Below are 24459 nucleotides of genomic sequence, written 5' to 3' on the forward strand. Positions count from 1 at the left end.
TTAATTCTTTTAAGACCTAGCCATAAGAAAACATTACTAAATTCAGGCTGCATGTTAAGTCCTTGCAGCTTATTTCATGATGGGCACAGCTTGCAAGTAATGTGCATAACCTTTTCTGAGAACGAAAAAGATGCTGACATAGTTGAGTGCAGAATTGAGCTCCCTTCTTCTCCCTTTCCTCCCAGAAACAGACATAAGTTGTAAGTTGCTTCTGATGTAAAAGACAGTTACTGTCTACCCAGAAGCTTTTTGTACTTTACAGACTTATTTCACTTATTGTAGAGTATCAACTAGCTTTTCTTACTGTTTGCAGTGCAGGTATCTATAGATTATTTACTGTGTAACGTTATTGATGAGGCAGCATGAGATATGGGCACGGATAAATAATCCATGTAAGAGCTGAAGTGTATTCTTGTTAAGTTCAAAGTGATATAGACTTGTCAGTTATCTATGCTACGCTTCCTAAACAACAATGTAATAACACTGTAGTCCATTTATATTCCAATACAGTTTTTCTCTTGGTTTTTAAATAACATATATACCTGTATATTAATTTGCTGGGATTGCATATGCAATATACTTGAAATGGAGATGGCAATTTGGGAGTAATTAAGCATGTTGGAAATAATGAACTGGTTAATGTTGCTTAGAATAATAACACATTAATGACATTTTAGAATATTTTGCCATAACTTCATTGTTCTGTTGTTACATACCTGTGAACTACATTATATTCTTTTAAGGGTACTTTTAAAAAATGCACAAAAGGAGCTGGAGGGGGAAATTATTTGATAAAGAAATCTAGAGGAAACAACAATATGCACTGAATGGTATGAAAGAAAGGTAGACTTTTAAAAATCCTTTTCTAGTCAGGGTTTACTGATTAGGCAGTTGAGGAACTAATAAAAATGACGTGTTACAAGTGAAATACTCTGATTTGTACAGAGTACTACCTGTTTGTGCAGCTTTGATCAGACCTTGCAGCTATCTCCTAAAACAGGCAGAATTTGTAGATGCTAGGATTGTTTTTGAGGAGAGCAAACAATGTGGATGTGGGATGCAAGAAACACTCTATGTATCTACTGTAAGTCATTGTACTGAAAAAAGATAAGCATGAAATTATCATCTGAACTAGCAGAGTTGTATGAAAATCACCCATAAACTTCAGCACACCGTCACTATAATTGCTCTATTTATGTCTCATCATAAAAATATTGCACCAACATGTTGGAGAGCAAATACAGAATGATGGAGAGTTACTTAAAACGTCATGTGAATACATGAAAGTTGTTGTTCAATCCTTTTTAAGTCATTCTTTTGAACATCCAGTTATTTGCTCATTTCATGTCTTTTTAATGTGTTTTTTAACACAAGGTTCTAATTTGTAAGGAAATAAAATCTAATGCATCGTCAACTTGGGAAATCTCTAATAAAATTTCTAATGAGATTTCTGATGAAATTTCTACCTTATGTCTCATTTTAAAACAAAAAAACAAACCAGTCCACCTTAATGTAGTTCATCATGGATAAAAAATATTGTTTCACTTAGACAATCAAGTGCAGCCCTGAATAGTTTTATAGATTTTTTTTTTCCTTTCATTCCTGGTAAGTATTATGTATTTCAGTGAAACTCTAGTATTATCTTCAAAGGAAGTGACTTGACATAATATGAAGAATTCTTTTTTTACATTCTGACAGTCCTTCTTTGTCTTCATAATACCAAAATTTGGTTTATCACTGGGCTTGCAATGATACAGAACTATGCATCTATAATTAAGACTTAAGAATTTGCTGGTTTTGATGCCAGTTTGTTCTCTAATCTTTACCAGATCCTGCATGGTTTTCTATTTGAAAATATTTGGCAGTGTTACTGCCTTGTGAAAGTACTGGGGAGATTGATTTTGTAGATATTTTCCTACTGCTTTTTGCTTTCTGTCTATTTAACAAAGTAGGAAGCGTTTGTGATCTTTGTGGTATGTTTTACCATTTTGAGGAGGTTTGGATATGAAGTGTTTGGGTAAGAGAAGGACTGTATAAAATAGTAGAAACATCCAGTAATTTCTGTCAGGAAGGGAGCAAATATGGAAGGAACTGATAGTCCTTGCAGTCTTTTGAGTGTGGTGTTTCTAATAAGGTGAGCTGTGATTGCTCATTGCACCTTTGGCCATTAATGTGCTGCCCCTCAGTACTTGTAAGCTGAAAATGCACAGGGGCAGCTAACCTGGCAGTAGAGTGGAATTAACAATTTCCTCAACCACTAGTCCTGGCAAAATTTGTTGTTAATATATTGCTGAGAGTGAAATGCCAAGAGCCCTTTCCCTGAACTCAGAAGTGACCTTATATTGCCTCCTGTTGTTTGGATTCTCCCGGAAACTACTAAAACCATTTAAATTTAGAAAGTATCTTGTATGAGTTCAAAACACTTTTTAAAATAGTTGTGGTGAGTAGTATAGACTGCATTCCAGCATTCTTTTCTTTCTTTCTTTCTACAAATTTTTTTTAGATAATGTTTTTAAGGAAGAAGAAGCGAAAACGTAACGCTGCAACAATTTTTGAAAAGCTAAGCCAAAGTTAGGAAATTTTCCTAGGAATCTGACTGCTGCTTCTGAATCTTCTCAGTAAACATCGAAGTGATCTGTTTTCATACAAGTCTGTATACTTTTCCATCATGTCCTTTTTGTAGGAAGATGTGTAGTCCTCTGAGCAGCCAGGTGCATGTACAGGCAGTTTCATTACTGTAAAGGGCTTTAATCCAGGGAGACAACGTGGCTGCTTGTCCCAGTACCAGTGAGAACAGAGGAGCAGATCCCTCCATTGTGAACCATGTTTCATGAAGATAGCTGTCTCTTCTCTTGTGCCTGGACTGAAACCTGCAGATTTGCAAATAGGGATGATGATGGGATATGCATTCCTCAACCTGTTCTTTTGGCAGTACGCCCTCCACGTATTCAGAAAAGTGGCCAAGCTCTCCTATCAGAAAGCATGTCATTTTAAATTTGCTATCTCATATATTTGGAAATCCTTTATACCCAGGAAACAAGCAACAAGAGAGAAGAAAAAACCTCTAATGGCTAAAACAGACTTAATCTCAAGTCTAATGCCTAAAACTATCAGAAATGCAGTAATCTACAATTTTTTCCTTTATGTGAAAGACAAAACTAGATGTGACTGCTGTGTAGCACAAATCAGTGTCTTTTGAACCTTCTCATCTCTACTATAAGGGAGCAATAATTTAAAGGAAAACAAGATTATTGCAAGAAATCCAAAGCTCATTTATACATGTGCTGCTACTAATGCAGTCCGCTAAAAAGTGGAGAATTTGTAATAGCTGCATTTCATTATATTTTTTATGTTCTGCATTTGGAGAGTGAAAATAGTTTAAAAATGAAACTGTTGAAGTAACTTTCAGTGCTGCGTTTTTTGAGCTTTTAGAAGTCTTTGGGGAATACTTCTTTAAGTCAAGGTTCAGTGTAACATTTAAAAAGCGGTCATTCTGGCTTTTCACTTTTATGAGTTTTGGGGTTTTATTAACTTATGTTATTTACATGGAGAAAACTTAGGATATAGTATATTAAAACAATTCTTGTATCTCCTTCCACCAACCATCGTAGTTGTACTCATGAAAACTGGCATTTGAGATGCAGTTGAAGCTAAGCACTGGTGAGCCCCATGAGCATTTATTTTTGCAAGGTTCACCCATCCAGTGATTTCTTTCCATAATGCTGTCTGATGTTGTATGAAAGTGGAGAAACTAGCTTATTTCTAAGAAAGTGTGTTTTATAGACTTAAGATTTGTTTTTTCCAGTGCAGTGATTTTAAGAGCTAATGATCAAATAACAAAAGTAGCAACTTGAATTAGCTGATGCACTAAAAGAGAATACCCATTTCCAGCTGAAGGGGGTGGAGGGGAGAGGCAGAAATATTATCTTGATAACGTCACTGCACTGTATTCAACTATTTCAGTAGATGGTTAGCCCTTACTGAATTACTGAAAAATTTGGATCACTGCTCCTCTTTCTCATCCTTGTAATAGAATTAAGGAACAATCTTTTTCCATCCTCTGTCCTCTCTTAAAAAATTAATGGGCTGTTATTGTTAGAAACAGCTGAGAATTGATACTTGTCCCTGCTGCCTTAAACAATAAAACTTAGTAATTTTTGTTGTTTTGCTTTACTTTCCTTTCACATGGAATTGCAGACATCCGCTAATGACCTGGGATCCCAGCCAAGAGCAGGCCATGGTGGGAGAAATGTGGGATATTTATAACTTCATTATCTGTTACTTATTCCTTACTCTTTCCATTGCGAAAGGGAGTTGGTTTTGTGTTTTGTTGTTGTTGTTTTTTAATTTTGAACCAGAACAGCTCTCTGTTTTGTTTATTTAAAGACGACATCATTAAAACTGTTTCCTTTTTTTTAATCACAATACTTAAATTGGCGATTCACGTGATTTTTCTGCTTTTAAGGCAGTAGAGGACATGTAGTCACATCTGGGCCAGGGGAGTGGAATAGATAAAATATTTACTGGGTGTCGGTGGAGTAAAGCAGCGTGATTGTAAAGGGCTCTCTGCTCTTCCTGCTGTGACATCATCCCTTAGAAAATCTGAAGTTTTCCCTAAGATTCTTTTCTTGGGTTTTCTGGCCAGAGTTCAATCAGGAAATTTCGTTCACTGTGTTTCAGTGGAGAAGCACAGAGCAGAGGCAAATCCTGCTCCTCAACTCAGCCAAAGGCTCACGCGTGCCCACAACAGCACTCAGACCTCCACATCCCCCACTGCTCACACCGTGCAACAAAAGCTGTTGCACACCTGCTTACTAGGCTGTTTGATTGCAGCCTGTGCATAGCTATCTGTCTATTTGTAAATTTCTCCTTTTTCCTCTAAAACTTGCAGAAATTTTAAAGAACTAGGTAATAGGGTGATGCTATGGAGTAGCCACTCCCTTGCACAGGGTGGGCTTAAGCAAAAATCCTGTGTTTTTTTTATCGTGTCTCGTCTGTTGGTGTGTAATGCTTTGCATTACACTAAGCTAAATGGAAAGGGATTCATTCAGTCCTTAATGGGTAGAATTCACCTATGCTGATTCAAAGGCTGGATGTAACAGCAGAATTCAATTCATGTATGGCACAAAATCAAGTGTGTAAATCTTGATTTCTGGCTTCCTTAATGAATACATAAGTTGTTTTCTAGGTAGAGAGGTTTATCACCACAACTGTATCTGAACTAAGCCGAGTCAGATGTTGGTGAGTGTCACACACTGGTTTTTGGATTGTACAGCTGTTGTGTTCAGATTGTGACTGCTCTTTTATCCAGTGATAGCATGATAAGAATCCCCACTGGGCAGGAAAGGAGGGTTCAGTGACGAATGTGATTCTGTACAGATTGATGAAAATAGCAGGTGATGTTTTTGTGATGGCTATCTTGTCTTTCAGGTTGATCTTTACAATGAAACACCAGCAATTTTTATATATCTTTTTTATTTTTAAAAGCAGATGGAGTTGTGCCCTTACTGATAAAGCACTTTTAAAAATTTGTCACAGCATCTATAAATTAGATGAATGTGGAAAGCATAGGGGTGTTTCTCTCTCAAAACAAAATCATTTTTTGATAAACAAATGAGGTGTATTTTCATGATTGTGTATTTGGGTGATAAAACAGCAGAAATACAAAGTGACTGTTCAGCCTACTTGGCTGAACTATCTCATTCTTTCACCCTCTATCCAGAAGGATAGCATGTTTATTTGCCATGTAAAATGCTAGGAAAAAGTCACAAATAACAGTTCCACCCACATACTTTAACCAAGCTTGACTTACACTATGTTAACAGCATGAATGTATGTACATTATGACGCACACAATAAATAGCTTTTGCACTGGAAAAAATGACAGCTGATAGATGAACAAAGACATGATTGTTATCCTTCCCAGGGGGAATTAAAGCACAAAAGGATTTAAGAGCATGCAGGAAGCTTGTTGGCAGAGCCCACAACCAATCTCTCTCAAGTTGTGGTGCAAATGCTCGTACCACAGGCCAAGCAGCTCGAGCTGAAGGAAAGCCTGCTCTTTCACTTGGTTTCCTGTTCAACTGGGAAAAGAAACTGAAAAGACTGGATAGAGGGAAGGGAGAGAAGTAATCCTATAGCTGTGGAGCTGTGGTCTCTTAACAAGAAGAGAGAAGAAATGTTCCCAAACTAATGGACCAGTGCTTGGTTTTTGTTGATTTTATTTCCCTCTTCTATTTGCTTTGAATGGGATAATGTTGCTGAAGTAATCCTAATGTCACAGTAGAGGGTTCTGTGCAGTTGATCCGCATAATGCGCTTCCTTTTGCTTGTGTTTTCTGTCTGTGTACAGAAAGCCCCTCAGTTGACATTTGTTTAATATTCTTTAAGAGAAAACACGTGCAGAAAAGCCTTGCATTATTGGAGTAAAAGCCGAGATTTGTTTTCAGATATTCCTTCCTTGAATCCTCTTTCTGCCTTTTTTATTTAAATTGATCTTTGGGTTTTGGGAAATTTTTAGTACAAAAGCTCCCATTGTTTTGGCAGGAAATGGTTACTTCTGAATAATTTTATTCTATGAAATAATTTTTTTCATCTTAAACACAAGCCTTGGATGCTATATATCAGATGCAGCAATTTAATTAAAACAGAATTTAGTCATAATTTGGGCGTTTACTGCTGTAGGTGGGTCAAATTCTGTAGGGAATCATGCTACATGAGATACTGCATATCTGCTCCTTATTGTGGAGGCAGTGGCAAATGGATACTGCAGAACTGAGCCTCTTGTGTTTTATATTTTTCATGCAGTTGCCTAAACTATCCTCACTTACTGGTTGAGAGCAATTTTGTCCATATAGTAAATAATGACACATTTTATTTTAAGTAAATCCATTTTGTGTCTGGGTCAACTGCAATTGTCATGTTGATGTCCTGAAGCTTTCTACCTACTCATGAGGTATCTTTTTAATTGTTGGTTTGCATGTCAAATCTTTAGTGGGAATGAAGTGGTTGAGTCTTTCAGCGTTTATAAAGTCAACTATTTGTCCTATAGTGAGGAGCAGCTGTTGGCCATATTGGTTCTATATAAGTTCAGACTCTTTCTCTTCCATTAAAGTAGCAGTATTTTAAAAGGCTATTTTTAAACTGTGCTGTGCAAGAAGATAACTTTTTTATGGTTTTCACTTATTAAGTGATGGGAATTTGTGTTATTATTCGGTGTTTAGGCTAATGTTTTATGGTACAAGCGGTTTTCTTTTAGTGAGTTTTTTGTTCACTCTGATGTTTGTGAACTATGATTGTAATAAGAGATGATTTTATTTATTCAAAACCCCATTATAAAAAATACCTTTTTTTTGTCTGTTTGTTGTCCTTGACCATATTCCCTTGAAATTTCTGAAATTTCCAAGATCTGTTCAGGTTCCTAATGAGGATAGAAATACTGACCATTTCAGACACATGCAAATCAGGAAAGGGATACTATAGCACTCAGATATGAAAACAGTTCTGTTATCTTGCTGATCCCAAATAGTGCAACTCACACTCCTCCATCTTCCACCTCCTTCCACTTGTGCTCTGGTCAGAGTTTGTCCCAGCCCAATGGCTAAACCAATGCAAGCATTGTTTACCAGAAAGTACTTAGAGTTAAAAATACACAAAAGTGATATATCGGTAATTTTTATTTCCAGAAATTTGCAAGCTCAACATCGTGTGCTGTCCCTGTAGATTTACTGGATTTTTTTCCATCTCTCTGAGACTTGGCATACATTTCATTTTCCCAAAGTATTCAACCCTCAAGCATAACAGACAATTTACTGTAGCTTTAAACAACTCTTTTTTTGTTTCCTTCTGAGATTCAGTTTCTGATTGAGCTAAGAATGGACAGTTTTGTACTTCTGGAATTCATATATTACCAAAACTTTATTCCTGTTAAAATGCACTCATTATCTTTGAAATTAAAGCATTTATTAGTGTAGAAAGGACATTATCACATAGTAGAGATGCCATTTTAGTTACAGTGTAATATACGTATTTGCTTTAATCAACTGTCCTACTTATAGGTTATTAATTCAATGAAAAATCAAAGATACTCATTGTTAACTGTGGTTCGTGCTAAGTATTCACTAGGATTATTTTGAATCGTGTGCATTAAAGGAGAGTTTAATAATATCCAGCTGTTTGTCAGGATCAAAAGAAAATCTGAGAGCCAGCATGCTTCTGTATTAATTTGTGTGAGACACTATTGGTATGGTAGTAATGTAGAGTTCAAAGAAAAGAAAAATATTAGTATATATAGAGGCTACATAATAAACCCTAGCAGTTGGGATAAATAGAATGTGGTAAAATTTTTGTTATGAAGTTAAACATACTGTTTTGAAAAAAAGTGAATGCTAAAACCAAAAAGCTTCATGCTTTTAACATCCAAGCAGAGATTTCAGTGTAAAGTAACAAAGTCCCAAACCAACACTGTTAATTATAAATGTCTTACACTTATGGTGTCTGTTTAGAGGTGCTCCTTGCCTTATTTTGTCTCTTCTTGGCATTAGCACAAAAAGTATGTCTATCCATTCCAGAAGAAATTATCGTCATATGTCTGGTATGCGTACTTATGCATACATGTGCAAGTCTCATGATAAAATTCAATATACTCAGGCTAATAAAAGGGTTTTTTTTTCTTTCAATATCTTGAAAACTATTTAAGAAAGAAGTAGAAAAGCTACTATAAATTTTGACTCTGAAGCCAACAAAAGAGATAGTTGAGAAGTCTTTGCACAGAGGCTCGTTATATTTTTGCCTGAATGATAGAAGTATTTGCCTCACTGGCATAAACCTGTAAATATAAACTTGTTTAAAAAAAAAAAAGTTTAAATGGTCTTTTTTCCAGTATGACTAACACTGTGATTTTTCAGAAATCAAATTCCGTGATTCTTTATCTGAGTTAGGAATAAGTTTTAAAGCTTTGATTGGTGCCTAAGAGTTGAAAGTGTTTTACTTTAATAGGTATTCTTGTCTTGATTTTATATGATCCTCTGTGGTTTCTTAGGGGCAGGCGTCCTACTGCAATCTGTCTGTGCTTGTGGCTTACAGTAAAGCTGTTAATATAAGATTTCACAACTGTACTTATTCTGCAAATAGTTTATCTCTCTGAAAAATGTATTGTGTTTTCTAACAGTATTGAAATAGATTTCAAATTACGTCAGTGATTTGTTCTTATCTCAAAGTGATTCATATCTGTTGTAAAACAGTTTCAACCCCAAATAAGTGCATATTGCAACAACTTGGACAGCATTTTGGTATTTCTCAGCTGTATGATTAGGACACAGCTTAGTTTTAGACCAAGCCTTCCCCTTTCTCCCATTTGTAGTAAAAATTCTATTGTGAGGACTAATTCACATGATTTTGGATTTACTAGGTTGGAACTGAAAACTGGCCACTTCAGAATAAGCACACCAGCAAAATACCTTGGATGACAACAGTTGTCTTAATACACCCTCTTAACTTCTTCAGAAAGACATGTTTTTTTCCCCCACTATTAACACAGTTGGATGGTAATAAGTTTGTTTCATAAATCACCATGGGATATGTACCAGTTACAGCTGGGTGAGTGCAGAAACAAGGCATATCAAAGCCATTAAAGGCTTTGCTGAAAGAAACATTCTTGTGTGGAGCAAACTAAACACTTCCAATCACGTAGAGCAGCCACACATGGAAGACTCAGAGTTTTTGGCCAACTGGAATACAGTCTGCAGGAAGCTAAGTGCAGCTCATGTTTCTTGACAAACCTTATGCTCTTGAAGTTTCATTTTAGAAGAAAGAATTGAGAGAATCTCAGAAGAATCTCTTTTTTTTCTTATGAACAACAAAAAACACAATTGTGTTCATTATATAATGAAATATGTTAGTACACATGTCCAGAGAGCTTAATTGTCATACATTTTGTATGACATACAGCTGTTGATGCTGATGGAACTTGGACTAATGCCCCTGATATTAGCACAGAAAAAGCTTTAATTTCAATTACTTCTCTTATTTTTAAGCATGTTATGAATTCATTGCTATGCTTTGCTTTTCCTTTTTTTTTTTTTTTCAGCACTACACTGAAGCTAAGAGGTTTTCTGACTGATTTGAGACTTGTCAAGTCAATAAATTATAATTTATCTTCACAGAATGAGGGAGGGTAACTTATCAGAACAAATACAGAACAGTTCAAAACAGCTTTTAATAGGTTTTCAATAAATACTTTTTGAAATTCTAATTCATTATCATAATAGGGTTAAAACATACTGTTTTCTGAGCTGCCAAGTTTGATTGTAGTAAAATATCGTCTTTTGAGACCTAATTCAAAAATTGATTTGAAACATTTGAATTGCAGCATGAGTAGCCCTGTGTAATTAATGGAGAGTAAGCACCATTGGGCTTAGCTTAACTGGAACTTCTTTCAAGAAGTTCACTCTGGATTGAGAGATACTGAGCACCATGATTTGAACACTTAGAACTTTCATAGCATTTCAAGACAAGATCACAAGTACTTTTATGAGCACTAGTGAGAACACCCCACAATTTTCTACTGACACTTTACCCATAGGAATATTGGACCATAAAATTCTTAAATGGATTGCACAATGTCATACAAGAGTTTGAACAACAGAACTAGAAGTAAAATACCATTCTTCCAGGATTCTAGCTCTGTGCAGATGTTATTGCTCATGTTGCTATCAAAAAGGTGTGCAAGCTTGTGAAGATTGTTTTGTTATAACTCGATCAATTAATAACTCCTGAAAATCCTTTATGAATTTGCAGAAAGAAAGGCAGTTCCTACTGAGGAAACAGTACTATAGAACTGAGATGCTTTCCTGAGCTGCATTTATTTCTGTTGTAAGAGATTCTACCATTTGATAAACAGGTTTCTAAACTGGAATGGAGTACACAGACTGCTTTTAGGCCACCTCTGCGTACAATGGGACATGTTAAATTCCTGAGTGTATTACATATGGGTATTCTGAAGGGAAACGAGCACATATTCACCTTGCTCCTGTTAACTTCAAGATGATGCTTCCTGCATTTTCTTATTCCTTTCCTTTCTTCTGCCTGATTCCAGTCCAAAAATCTTGCTATCTAGGCTCCAGATCTATGAAACTTGTGCCATTTACGCTTTTCTCCCTAGGTATCTTTGTCCTCTGTATCAACTGATACTATCAACACAGTCTAATGTTTTCCTTTGCTTTAGCTCCAAAACTCAGTCTTTCCTCTGTCTCTCCCAGATTTCTTGCTCCCAGTAGACACTAGTCCCACCTTTTCTCCCTTAACCTCTTCTTATTCAGTCCCAATTTGTTTTCATTCCATCTTTTTGCTGTCACTGGTCCTCAGTAGTTGTCGTTTTGCCTGGGAGTTCCCCAACCTCATTTTAATACTCAGATCTGGCTTGTACTGTCTTGTACTTGGATCAGATTCCAAGATACTGAAAGTCATTGAGCCACTCTTTCAAGAGAGACTTTTTATTCTACTCTGGATTTAAGTGCCTTGTCTCAGAGGTGTCCTGGCCTGTGGCAGTTCAGTTTAGAATCTTAGATAACCTTTAGATAACTTTTTGTCATCTTCAGTGTTTTAAACAACTTTAAACAAAATCATAGCACTGTTTGAGTTGGAAGGGACCCTAAAAGGCCACTTAGTCCAATTCCCTTGCAGTGAACAGGGACACCTATGGCTACATCAGGTTTCACAGAGCAACATCCAGCCTGACCATGAATGTCTTCCAAGATGGGGCATCCACCAGCTCCCTGGGCAACCCATTTCAGTGCCTCACTACCCTGACTGAGAAGAACTCCTTCCTTATATCCAATCTAAATCCCCCTTCATTTAGTTTGAAACCATTTTCCCTTATCCTATCGCTACAGACCCTGCTAAAGAGTCTGTCCCTTTTCTTCTCATAGCCCCCCTTTAGATATTGAAAGGCTGCTATCAGGTCTCCTGGAGCTTTCTTTTCTTCAGGCTGAACAGCCCCAGTAGTTTCAGGCTGTCCTCATAGGAGAGGTGTTCCATCCCCTGGATCAGTTTTGTGGTCTTCTGTAGGCTGTACAACATAAAAGAACTTGTCTTACAGCCTACGTAGATAAGCTGTGCCAAGAATCTGTTACAGTGATTTGCATTGCTGCCATTAATTCTCATATGCTTTTCCAAATAACTTCATTGAAGACAAACATTGATCTGTTATAAATGTCAGCCCCAAACTTATGGCATTACTCTCCTCAGTACAGCTTAACTGAGAATGGGAGAGTTTCATTGGTTTATTGAAAAAAATCTTCATAATGAGTGGTTAGGACGTAGCTTACTTGATACTTATCGCTATGCTCTAGAGCAGTGGCATGATTATGGCCAAGGTTTGTGTGCTTTTCAACTCCAGTTGTTAATTGTGATTGTTTTTCTGCTAGGAGATTGTTAAGATCAGTGGAACAAACAGTGACTTTCAGTTGAGAAGTGGAAACTGGGCTGGGATAAAATAGGGATACGTTGTATACTGTCCACATTTAGCCAAAAGTAATCAAGGTATAAACCCTCAAAAACAGTAAATTAGGAGCAGCAAAGTGCTAAGAATATGTCATGAAAGTGAACTCTGTAACAAATACAGGGTCAAGTTCTGTAGAGCTTATTCATGCAAGAAATCCCACTGCAGTTGGTCCCTCTGAATCTCAGAGATCAAGTAAAGTAAAAAGTAACAGACCTCGTTGCACATTTTGATATATTTATTCAACTACTATTTTTAAGTGGAGCTTCCATATAGAAGAAGAGATGTAAGTAAAAACAGATGTTGAAACTGTGCTACAAGCAATCTCTGAGAAAACCCAACCCCCAACCTAATCCCGGCTTTTGGACTTTCCCACAGCTCAGAAGGCAACAAGTCTCCTGGGTGAAGTGCTGCCTGTGATCTTGTTTTATACTTTCCAGTATGTACATGATTTATATGGAACAATTTTGTCCCTGTTCTCGTTGTGGCATAAAGAAAAATTTACATCTGGAGTGGTCGAGAGAATAACTATTTTTGTAAAAGCTCTGAGAGGATTTTTAGTGGTAATTCCATTCTGCTGCTGGAAGGAAGAAGCTTCCTTTTTCCCATTACCAAATCAAATACACTTTTCTTCCTTACCTACAAGACTCAGAACCCACTTTGTACTACTTTTTTTCACCATTCTTTTTCCTGGTGCTTTGAATGCACAGCTGTCATAGCTATCTTACACTTTTTTGCCTAGCCCCTTTGCTGCTAACACTCAGCCTGTTTAGACTCCATAGGGCAGGATGATGTTCTTCTCTTAAATCATGCACTTTCTTTCCATTGTAGCACAGTAGAACTGATGTTGCCATGTCCTTCTCAGTAGCTTTCTTCTCTACCATTTGCATTTCTGGGTTCTTTATAAGGATTCTAAACCTTTCTCATGGCACATGTTTTGATTTCATGTTTCTCTCTCTACTGATATTTATGTATGCAATGCAACATTTATTTTAATAACTTTTAACCATCACAGTAATATATCTGTTATTTATGTACTCGTTCATAAACTATGCATAGTCAGTGTGTTTTGCTAATAATATTGCATACTTATCTCTCTGTTCATCAAAGTTGACCTTTTTATGGCATGTTGTCCTTCATAAGGGATTACTAGCCAGATGTGCTGCAAGTAAACTAGTAGTTCTTAGTGTATTCTGGACCCTTGAATTTTATTTAGTGAAAGGCCATAAATAGTTGCTTCTGATAATATGATTAAATGTGTGTAGACCACTGGTGAGGCCATTGCCCCATGTGGACTCCAGAACCTTAAGATTCTTTCTGCCCCTGGAGGCCACCACTGTGTGCCTGGAGACCTGGAGGTCTTTTCATCTCAGCCTGATGGGTGAGGCAGCTACTTTCCTTTTGCAGCTTCAACCAGTAGTGAATTTCACTGTAATCCAATAACATGGTCACTGACAAGGGCAGAGGACGCAGGATGCTTATGCAGCCTCCTGCACCAAATGCCACAGAGGGCTCTGCCTTCAGCAGCATTCACATACAGCAGTATCAGCACTTGCATGAAACATAAGCATAGGCAGACGAGACTTTTCTTCCTATTCTTCTGGTCAGAACTGATGTTGGCTGGTGATATTTTCAGTGATATTTAAGTGTACTCTAACTCTAAGGTCTAAGAATGTATATCACTATAGATTCCTCAGATGCCAGTACAGGCCCTCTGCCAATCTAATATCCTTACATAGATCCTGAGCCCTGCTCTGTGGATCTTCTGCTCATCTGGTAGCCCAGCTTGGTGCTCTCTAGTGAGTGTGCATACGCTCATTCGCGCCTCTCTGCTGAATTCCTGAACAACCAGCATGGAGTTTCTACCCATTTAATATTCCTGGCTGGACTATGGACCTCCTGCTTAGCAGTCTGTGTCTGTTTATTTTGTTTATGACTTTAAACTGTTATCTGTGGCTCTCCATGAACTGAGAAGGTCCTTGATCTGATAATTCTAATGAAGCAGATGTTCTCATGTTCTACATATCCTTATGAATATGGGTGGGGCTAGCCAAATTCCTCTGAATGGGATTATTATTGTTTTTTCAGCTGGAAATTAGCACCTTCTGTCACCTTGAGTTGAAATATAATCTGAAATTAAAAGCTTCAGGAGATAATTTTTTTAATCTTTTCTAGGCAGTTTAGGTGGAATGATATCTATGAAATATGTTTTGCTATTTAATTTCTTATCTAACTGATATATTTAGCTGTCCAGTAGAGAAAGAAATGACTGGCAATTGATAAGATTTTGCAACACGAATATAGTGAAATCCTATGCATCTCTCTGTATTTCTAAGCTAGTTTTCTATGTGAAAGGCAAAAGTATTAACACTCACAGTGCTTCTTTTGGAGAGCTAATGCTATGCTAAGAAATTGGCAGCCAGCCTACAGGAACTTTTTGATCCACTCTGCACTTCCTAGAAAACCTTGCCAGGTATCCTTTCAAGAGGTCTGTGGTAGCTTTGATGTCCTGAGAACATGGCCACAATCTGGGGCGGCTGTGTCTCTGAAAAAGGAAAGGGAAAGCAGAGGGAGCTATTATTCAGAGCTGTCTACATGGGCAGTCTAGCTGTGATGGTCCAAATTCTGCAGCCCCAAGGAAACCAGTGCAAGATTTAGAAGTTGCTGATGCTGATTTGGTGGCAACTCTTCCAGAGTCTGTGTTATAATCAGGACACGCATCACTGTGCATGTGGCATGAACAGAAAAGAAAGCATTTTAGAAATTTGTGGCATCACTTCCTGACCACGTGGATCAGATAGAAGTATTGCTTGGGCAAGGTATGGCTCACAGTCTCTGGGTTAGACTTTGCTTTGTTTTTGACCTGTAATTATCTTGTCCGATGCTGCTATTGATGTTACTGCTTCAAGTAGCATTGATCATGATATTTGTTTAGATTTATGCAGAGGACTGTAGAAGGTTTGGGGATAAAATAAGGATCTCCATTCCAAGCATAAAATAAGAGAAGATGACAGGCAGGGAAGTGCAAGTAAACACTACTTGGTGTCAGCACTGTGCTCAGTATATCAGTTTCTGGAGGATCAGCTAACAGGCAAATGCTGGACACTTAACCTTGTGTCTGATAGATTAGAAAGACAAATACTATGAAACTCATTGTTCACGTGATATTATTAAAACCGGAACATCTACAAGTAATGCAGAATGTTTCTAGGGAGGCATATTATTCATGAATTGTTCTGTCTCTTTTGATCTTTCCAGGTGTTCCAGGACCTTGGCACTTCTGTGCTGTCAGGTGCATTTAGAGGATACAACATCTGTCTTTTTGCATATGGACAAACAGGCTCAGGAAAGACTTACACAATGATGGGAACACCTGTGAGTTATAGCATTCATTTTACACTTGGGGTTGAGGGTGGGATGCTCCTCAGAGATATTGCTTTATTTTTGAACTGTGATATGTGCTGGTTGTGCAGGATGCTTATGTATGTTGTTCTTGTTGTTATATATAAAATGAGAGGCAAGTCTTTACAATTAGGTAAACAACATAGGATCAGTTAAAAAAAAAATTTTAGAAGATGTGATGTAGTTGAAATATTTCTTTTAGATGTCCCTCATCTTGCCATGTGTGAAACCTGTTGCCAGGATACGAGGCAGAGTCTATAATCCAGATAAAATTTATAGGAATACTTTTATAACAGGCTTCACTCACTACTTAAGATATGTTTATTTAGCAGAAAGTGTACTTTGACCTGTAGAAACTAATATTTTCTTTGTTTCAAGTTTTGAAATGAATTTTAATTTTGTAGAAATTGTTGTATTTTAAGATGCTTGGATATCAGGAAACACTGTTTTAGTCTTCATTGTCAGTGCAGTGCAATCAGTTGAGAAATTCCTCTGTTTGGCTGTAACACAAGGCAATTTTTTTTCCTATCTGTAAATGTTCTTGGCTGTTGGTGAAATGTGAGTTGCCTATTGACAAAACGGGACACTATTTGCTATCCCCATGCTAATTCAGGCATCAGCAGTTGGACTTTGTCAAATCTTAACTTGCTTTTCTATTTGTTTGGGTTTTTTAATCAAACTTAACTCTATGAAAGCCTGAAGAGTTGTTAGAGTTACTGAGGGATAAACTAGGTCATCTGCATTACTACATTATTTTGAAAAATGTTATTGTTTTGAAAATATTTTAGCAATTCAGAATAGCCAACTCTTGAAATTATCATTTCTTTCTGAAGAAAATTCTAGGTAGTTATCTTTCTAAGAGATTCTCGGCTTATAAAGTGATTTGTTTCTTCAGTGAACTCTTTCTTTGATCTAGTAACGTCTATTCATTGTGGAACAGTGATCATAACTAGGAAGAATGAAACCAGAATCTAACCAGAACCATTTACTCGAGAAATCTGGACTTTTTCTCTCTCCTCAACCTTTTTCAAATGTTCCTTTTAAAAGCATTCTGTTCTAGGATGGTGAGGTACTGGAACAGACTGCCCAGATAAGCTGTAGATGCCCTATCCCTGCAGGTGTTTGAGGCCAGGCTGGATGAGGCTCTGGGCAGCCTGATCTTGTACCTGATTTACTGGCCAGTAACCCTACCCATCTCAGGGGACTGGAACAAGATGATCTTTGAAGTCCTTTCCTACCCAAGCAGCAATATGATTCTATTCAATAGAGGGATTCACCTAAGTCTGAGAGTCTTTCTCTGGGTGTGTTAGCAGTGTAATCATTGAAGCATGAGCAATCATGTCAAAATAACAGTTTGCTAATCAAAAACATAGCATTACTTTAGTGCTGTCTAGTATATTTGTGCAAATTTTAAACTCTGTAGTTTGGGTGATTTTAGCAGCCTATATCCTGTTTTCTTTGAGAGATCAGATTTATAACTCTAGAACACAAAGATATGTGATTCTGTAGCAAAAAGAAGTAAAAATAAGGAAAAACAAAATATGACTAACCAGTCAAACTAGACTATGTAATCCTACCTTTATGCTGAAACACCTCTGACAAAGGCATGCCCAGTGTCTTCACATTGAACAACTCTCTAAATTTCTCACTGATGCTGCTTAAGTTGCTCTAAAATGACTTGCTGTGAGTAGGATTTGCAGTGAAGCTAAGACAGTTGGCATTGTACAGCATACTAATTCCTGCAGTATTTCATGCTCAAGGTGCTTCAGCTGGAATAGTAGAGCCCTGCCACACTGTTCGGAATGACAATCCAGAGTGGTCTTTGTTGTAATCTGCCATGCAGTCATTGCTTCAGTGCTGTGCCATAATTCTGTCCTTTTCTTTAAATTTAACTCATATTTAAATAAGAGTTTTGAATGAGTAATAGCAAGTATATTGTTTAATATTTTTTTTGTTATTATTTGAAGGCATCCATTGGGCTGACACCTCGTATATGTGAGGTACTTATTTTTATTAATTTCACTTGCATTTGATTAAGCTGCTAGATTTTCTTGATGTATTTAAAATTTACATAGACTGGTTTATGCAGGGCCTCTTTTCAAGGAAAGATGATTACTCAGAGCAGACGGCATCTTGCAGAGTAAAAGTCAGGTAAGTGTGTCACTCTCTTGGGCAATCCTAGGGATGCTTTCAAAAAATATATTGTTACAGTCAAACAAATCAAAGACTGGTTTACTGTTCTTATAGATATTTTCTCAAATAATAATGTTTTGGGCTAAGAGGGAGAATGTAGAGGATGGATGAGAAAGCACTGTTGTTAGTTTTCCAACTTAGTATAGATCTCTGCATACTATCTGTTCAGTTTAGTATAGACAGCTGAACTGCATGAAGAATTTACTTACTGTTTGTGTAACTTAAATCTGAGTCATAATTCTCCATTCTTTTCTTATTCTGAAGTCTCCTTAATGAAGCATTGCATTTGGCAACCTGGGGATCTGAACTTACTTGTTTTAAAAATGCAGATTTTATGAATTTTTAAATATAATAATGGATACCTCTTGCTTCTTGGAAGTTTGCTGCTGTAAGTTCTTTCTACATGTACTGTGTAAGAAGGAACAGTAACAGGATAGTGAAGTAATTAACTTTGTCATGAATGATCAGTGCAACATTCAGGTACTTACACTGTCTAAATAAATGCTTTCTGTGTTTTTTTTTTTTTCCAATTGTGTGTACTGAACGTTACATTTTTTGCAGTTTTCTGGAAATCTATAATGAGCGTGTCCGAGATTTGTTAAAACAGTCAGACCACAAGAAGCCTTACACTCTCAGAGTCAGAGAACACCCTGAAACAGGACCATATGTACAAGGTGAGCAATCAGAATTTCAAGTAAATTTCAAGTAAATGTGGATCAGGTCTTGAAGTATCTTTGCATATGTTCTTGGGCTGATCCTAATTGCTTCCGCTCTTCAGCAGTTACTCTGTTCAAATATTTTGCTGCTAATATGAACATATATGTTATACTGAAGGCTTTGGCTCCGTTATCTCAATGTCTGCACGTCCTGCACAGTTCTGTTTGCCTTTCCAGGTGCAAATCATGTATAAGCCATAGTATTTTGCTTTCTTGCTTTGTTTTATTTCGAATCTAATTTAATCAAGAGATCCACCAACATCAGCTTTAAATATATTCTACAGACCAGCCTAAGATCCCTTGTATTTCAGTCCTTGGCATCAGTATATTTGGAAAATAATAATAAATAGAAAGTAGATAAACTTAGCTGTTTTATATTCCAGATTGCATCTTGAGAAGCAATTAAAAATCTGTATTACCCAAATGAGAATGCAATGTGATTATTGCCCTTTTTTATACTCGGAAGGCACAGGATAGGTAATGTAGATCCAATTGTGCAATTAACATCACACGCTTTTTCATTTACACTTTAATAAAAAACAGTCCCTCTTGTAAATCATAGCTTTCAAATGAAGTTACAGAAGATGTTCAAAAACAAGAATAATTTACTACTTTCAATTTCAAGTGTCTGTCTTATTTTTAGTTATCTTCTCTCTCATCATTTCTGTATTTTTGATTCATTTCCACTTTTGATTACTATCTTCACTTTAGGGTCTTACATAGCTTTAGATAAGAATTTGGCCATTGTTGCCTTGTAAATACAGCACCTGCTGTAAAATTTGCCTGCTACACTGCAGTTTATCTGACCATTGACTGAATAAAAGCCTGCCCCATAAAACCCAGTGCAAAATCATACAGAGTAACTTTACTATAGCGATCAGAAGGAATAGCCTTTTCTGAACTGGTGCAAGTTTGTTTAGAAAGTAAACATACATATTTCCTTTTCCATGCGCCTTGTCTGTCAGATGTGCAGAATTTCAAATGATTACAATGGTATTACTGACTCTGCAAGTGTTTGGCTGGTTACCTGACGAGGTGTGCCTTTAATATGCAAAGTGCATATCCCACAGACCTTGGCAATTGGCTTTAGCACCTCTTACTTACATGTTGTGCCTTTTAAATATGGAGTTCTTGTTTCTATTTCTTTTGTAAATTCATCCTTACTGGTTCATTTTTTTTTTCCCTCTGTTTTTCTTTATCGCAAGATTATGTATCAGATTTTTATCTTCAATTCAGAAATTAAGATATGATGTGACAACAGATAGGGTGTCTTGCCTAAGTGAATCATTGATTGAATGGAATTTGAATTTCACAGTTCTGATTTCCTGGCCACCTGCAATATCAGTAACAGTACATCTAACAACTGACAGTTGTTACGGATTCTTTCTCTCAAAGTTTGAAATAAGCACTTGGGAGGCATTTAACTTGCATGGTCCTAAATAAAAGGAACTATCTGACATTGTGGACATTTCAGCTGTACTTTCCCAGCACATCAGCACCCTGTTTAAGGAGAGCTGGAAAGTAGATGAATTGATGTTCTCATTAGTATGGCAAGCTTATCATTCTTTGAAAAGCAGATTCATAGACGTTTGGCCTTTTTTGAGTTCTTTCCAAAGTTCTCTTTCTACCTGCTTGTTATCGGAGAGCTTTATTGTTATTGGAGTACAGATACTAATTATTTTCTTTTAGCAGCTGCTCTTTCACCACACGAGAAAAGGTCTTTAAACTACTTCCTTCCTTGGCAATTTCCATCCCTTTTCTCAGGACTATATCTCCAGTGATTCCTTGGCTACATATAATGGAGTTTCCTTGTTTCAAAAGTAAATGAAGTTATAGCTTCTGCCAATGGGCTGGCTTGCCTTTTGTCACTATTCTGTCTTCATCTGGAATTTTCCAGGCCAAGTCTGTTGCTTCTATTCCAGTTCTGATTTTTAATTTAAATTTACCCCTTTTGAATAAGTATTTGTTACTTAGGCGCAGCTAAAATTTTTAAAGTAAGACAGTTTTTGTTACAATTCTTTAATATCCCAGAAGACTATTCTTTTGATTAGGTTTTGTAATTTTGTTGTAGAAGAGAAAAATGTAATGGAAAAAGGTTAACTTAGGTAATATTTGCAAGTTTTGGTGCCTTTAATAAATCCAGCACAAATGCTTTATTGTAGGAGATTCTCTGTCAGTGTTCTGTATCCTGTGACAGTCTCCAAAAACCTTAGTTTTTCACGTGCATGAAAAATGAAATGATTTCTCTGTTGAAAGCATCATGGGGTGCTTTTACATGCCCCTGTGAGAGCACATGAACAGAATTAGTTTCAGGCGAATGAGTCATAGGACATAAGTTCTTTCTTTTTTATATATTTTTGAGCGTATGTGTATATACGTTAACACAAATAAATATGCTTATGTACAGTTTCACAATTCATAACTGTAACAGTTAGTTTACTTGAGACACCCTTTACATCTTTTGAGGAGAGGGACTAATGAAGATCTGGCTACGTCACTCTTTTTGGAACTGCACTCATTAGCTCACATTTCAAATTGATGAGGAAGTCCAAAAGTATTTTGCATGGAGGTGAAGAGTACAGTCAGCATGATTTTAATAACATCAAAAATGAAGTGATTCAATACGTTAATACAAAATGACCTTGTCAACTGCTATAATATATTGCTGCAATCAACAATCGTTGCTCTCCGTAATGAGTGGCATCTACATGCTGAAGCCTATTGCTGTTTTATTTGTAGTTTCTCAGAGCAGAACAAGGATGCAAAAATATTGTATCCAGGAACTAGATGGCTGAGATCAGAACTATAAGCAGACTTTCAATTATTTCCTCTAGATCCAACGTGTTAAGGACTAGCGTCTGTATTTGCATTAGACTTCTTGCAAGTAAACAGCAGTTCTAAGGCTTGCAGGTGCTCTCCAGCATTCTGCTAGTATGTCAGCTGTGTGGCTGATATCGATATGCAGAGTATGGCTAGCACTTCTATGAAGAACAGACAGAGAGTAAAATGAGAATTTAACCTCTTTAAGGATGCCTACTTGCTTTGATACTTGCATTGCTCCAGGCAATAAATTTTCCATTTCAAGACCAGTCAGGAAGTCTCAACTCTGAACAGTAAGTATTTTGAATAGTTTCCAGCCCATCGTTTTTCCACGTAAAGGCTGTGAGATTGTAGCTTTTAAAATGCTAAAAGTGTTTCAGTGCTTTGGATTGGAATCGTTTCAAAGTTCTCCCTCACAGATGGTTGCACTGTTAAGGAATTGGCCTCTCTTGAATCAGGAAATGATGCAATCTATTTTGTTACTCTGAGACAGATTTCTGGGGGTGATTCTGTCTTACCCTGAGGCAGATTTTTAGATGACCAAGAGTTTTTGATCTTTCTATTGGACTTCAAAATGATCTCTTCTTCTACCAGCCAAAAGAACACTCTGTCATTTCTTCTCAAGCAATGTTTACAACATTCAGTTTACCTTACTAAAAACAAAACTAGAACTCTGTGCTAGATTCACTGTTCCACTGCTTATGGAAATGTTAGGTAGGCAACAGTTTCTTCCATGCCTCCTCTATATAACCTCCATTATATTGTATTTTATTCAGTTCCCTGAAAAATGATATGGGAAAACACTAAATTAATTTCCATATTCTAAGTTTTGGTAATCCTATCACTACTGGAGAAATAACAATCTTCTTTCTCAAATGGAAAATGTGATGACTCTAGGATTTATTGTATTGGAAAGCAATATTAGAGAGCTGAAGAAAAACTTTTTCTTTGAAAACTATGCTATGCCTAATGTGTGCAAGTATGAGAGGGGTTTTCTTAGGTTTTTTTTTCTTTATATGTCATTAAGGAATTAAAATAAATTCCTGTATTTGGCTTAGATTTTTCTTTCATTTAAATCTAAGTAAGCTGTTACCACATAAGGATCAGCTCTCTCTAATAACATCAGAGACCATTTCAGTCCCATTTCAGTCTTGCTGAATGTTGTGTTCATTTGACTTTAAGTGTAGCAGTATATAAATTATTTGGTCCAAGTAAATAACATTTTTAAGTACTTTGCCTTCAATCCATGCTTCTGTGACCGGAAAGAAAGCAAAACAAACCTGAATCAGTGCATATAGTAGTTAGTATGAAGGGGAAAAAAAACGTTGTCCTGAACTGCATGATGAGGAATGACTTGCTTAAAAAATTAGGTGATTTTCTTTAGGAGCCACTGCAGTACAAATGATAACTAATCATCACCATAAAATGCAAATGAGGCATATTAAACAGGATTTATGTGAAATACAAGTCTATTGAAATTAATTTTGTGCATCTGCTAGAATTTGCATATTGTATGGTAGTGGCAATGCCAATACAGCATAGCAATGTGCTGCCCTCCACTGGGACTATGTTAGTTGCAATGACTGCTCTGATATAGTAGGCTCTGCAATGCAGTATTTCTTTTGTTTTCCATGTGCTATTTTCCTCTTAAAAATAAAATTAAAGAGGATATTGAAAGTAGAAAGTATAAAAAGACCAAGTGTTTCATATTTGCATACCCTCTAGAAAGAACAATGTGAAGACTCCTCAGCATTCCAGGTTCTAACCTAGTTAAATAAATGGTAAATATTCACAGTGATTGGTTCCCAATTCTGTTAAGTCATATGAGCAGAGCCATTATTCAGAGGCAATGGACAAAATCTCCTTTACAAGGTGTGTACCCAGTTAATAGCAATGACATAGCTGAAAATTCCTTATTAAGATGTAGTTATGCCTTTTTTTAAATACCATTATTTTGCAAATACATTCGAAAAGATCTGTACTTTGAATGTTCAAGCCATTTTTTATACTGATATTGCTCTGTCTGACAGATGCAACTTTTTGTTTTTTTATGAAAAAGTTACTGTAGTTGAGAGACTACTTGTAGAGAACTGGCTGGCATCCCAGCAGAATATCCTTATCCTGGCGTTGGATAAATTGTTATTATTACTGCCAAGTAGGTAATAAAACAAACTGACTGAAACTCCTGAGAAAAAATATGCATTTAACTCTTTTTAAATCTCTGACAGGATTATCTCAACATCTAGTTACAGACTACAAGCAAGTTGTAGAACTTCTAGAAGAGGGAATAGCTAAAAGGTATTTTCTAAAACAAACCAGCTCCATCTTTCCTTAACGCCTCTTTCACTATGCATTGGTTTCATTGATGTTTGTTTCGCACATGGTGTTGCCAGTGCTTTGTCTGTAATGTCAGATTTTTTTGATGCTACATGCCCACAGTAACAGTTACAAGGACCCATGAAGGTGTTGTTTAACATATATCTTCAAAACTTACCCACAGAATCCCACCAGCTGTCTGGAATGAAAAATGTATGCCAGAAAAATGTTTTGTTGTAAACAGGCTTTATTTCTTTTCTATTTGCTCATGCCACTTTAAACTGTGTAGCTTTCAACTCACTTGTCAGTATAACTTCATGATTTATAATTGCTGAAAAGACAGTGTATTTTTGTATTTGTTTTATAATTATCTATTATAATTTGGAATTTGGCCATTGCTAGTCTAGCAATTTTTTTAATTTTACCTTTTACTTTTTTACAGGCAGTTTTGGTCATCAGTACATCTGCTGTTAAATTGATAGAAAAGGTTATAATTTGAATATATCCTTCAAAC

General features: G+C 36.5%; 1 protein-coding gene across 1 annotated transcript in view; it reads left to right on the plus strand.

Annotated features, from left to right (window-relative positions):
- The window catches only part of STARD9 (StAR related lipid transfer domain containing 9), a 96433-nt gene that overhangs the window by 24835 nt on the left and 47139 nt on the right, over positions 1-24459 (plus strand). Inside the window, 5 exon segments of the mRNA XM_031553545.1 lie at positions 15757-15873; positions 17868-17900; positions 17990-18051; positions 18655-18767; positions 23858-23927. Of these exon segments, the coding sequence (XP_031409405.1) occupies positions 15757-15873; positions 17868-17900; positions 17990-18051; positions 18655-18767; positions 23858-23927 (395 nt within the window).

The sequence above is a fragment of the Meleagris gallopavo genome, chromosome 5, assembly GCF_000146605.3.
Source record: "Meleagris gallopavo isolate NT-WF06-2002-E0010 breed Aviagen turkey brand Nicholas breeding stock chromosome 5, Turkey_5.1, whole genome shotgun sequence".
NCBI classification, from domain to species: Eukaryota; Metazoa; Chordata; class Aves; order Galliformes; family Phasianidae; genus Meleagris; species Meleagris gallopavo.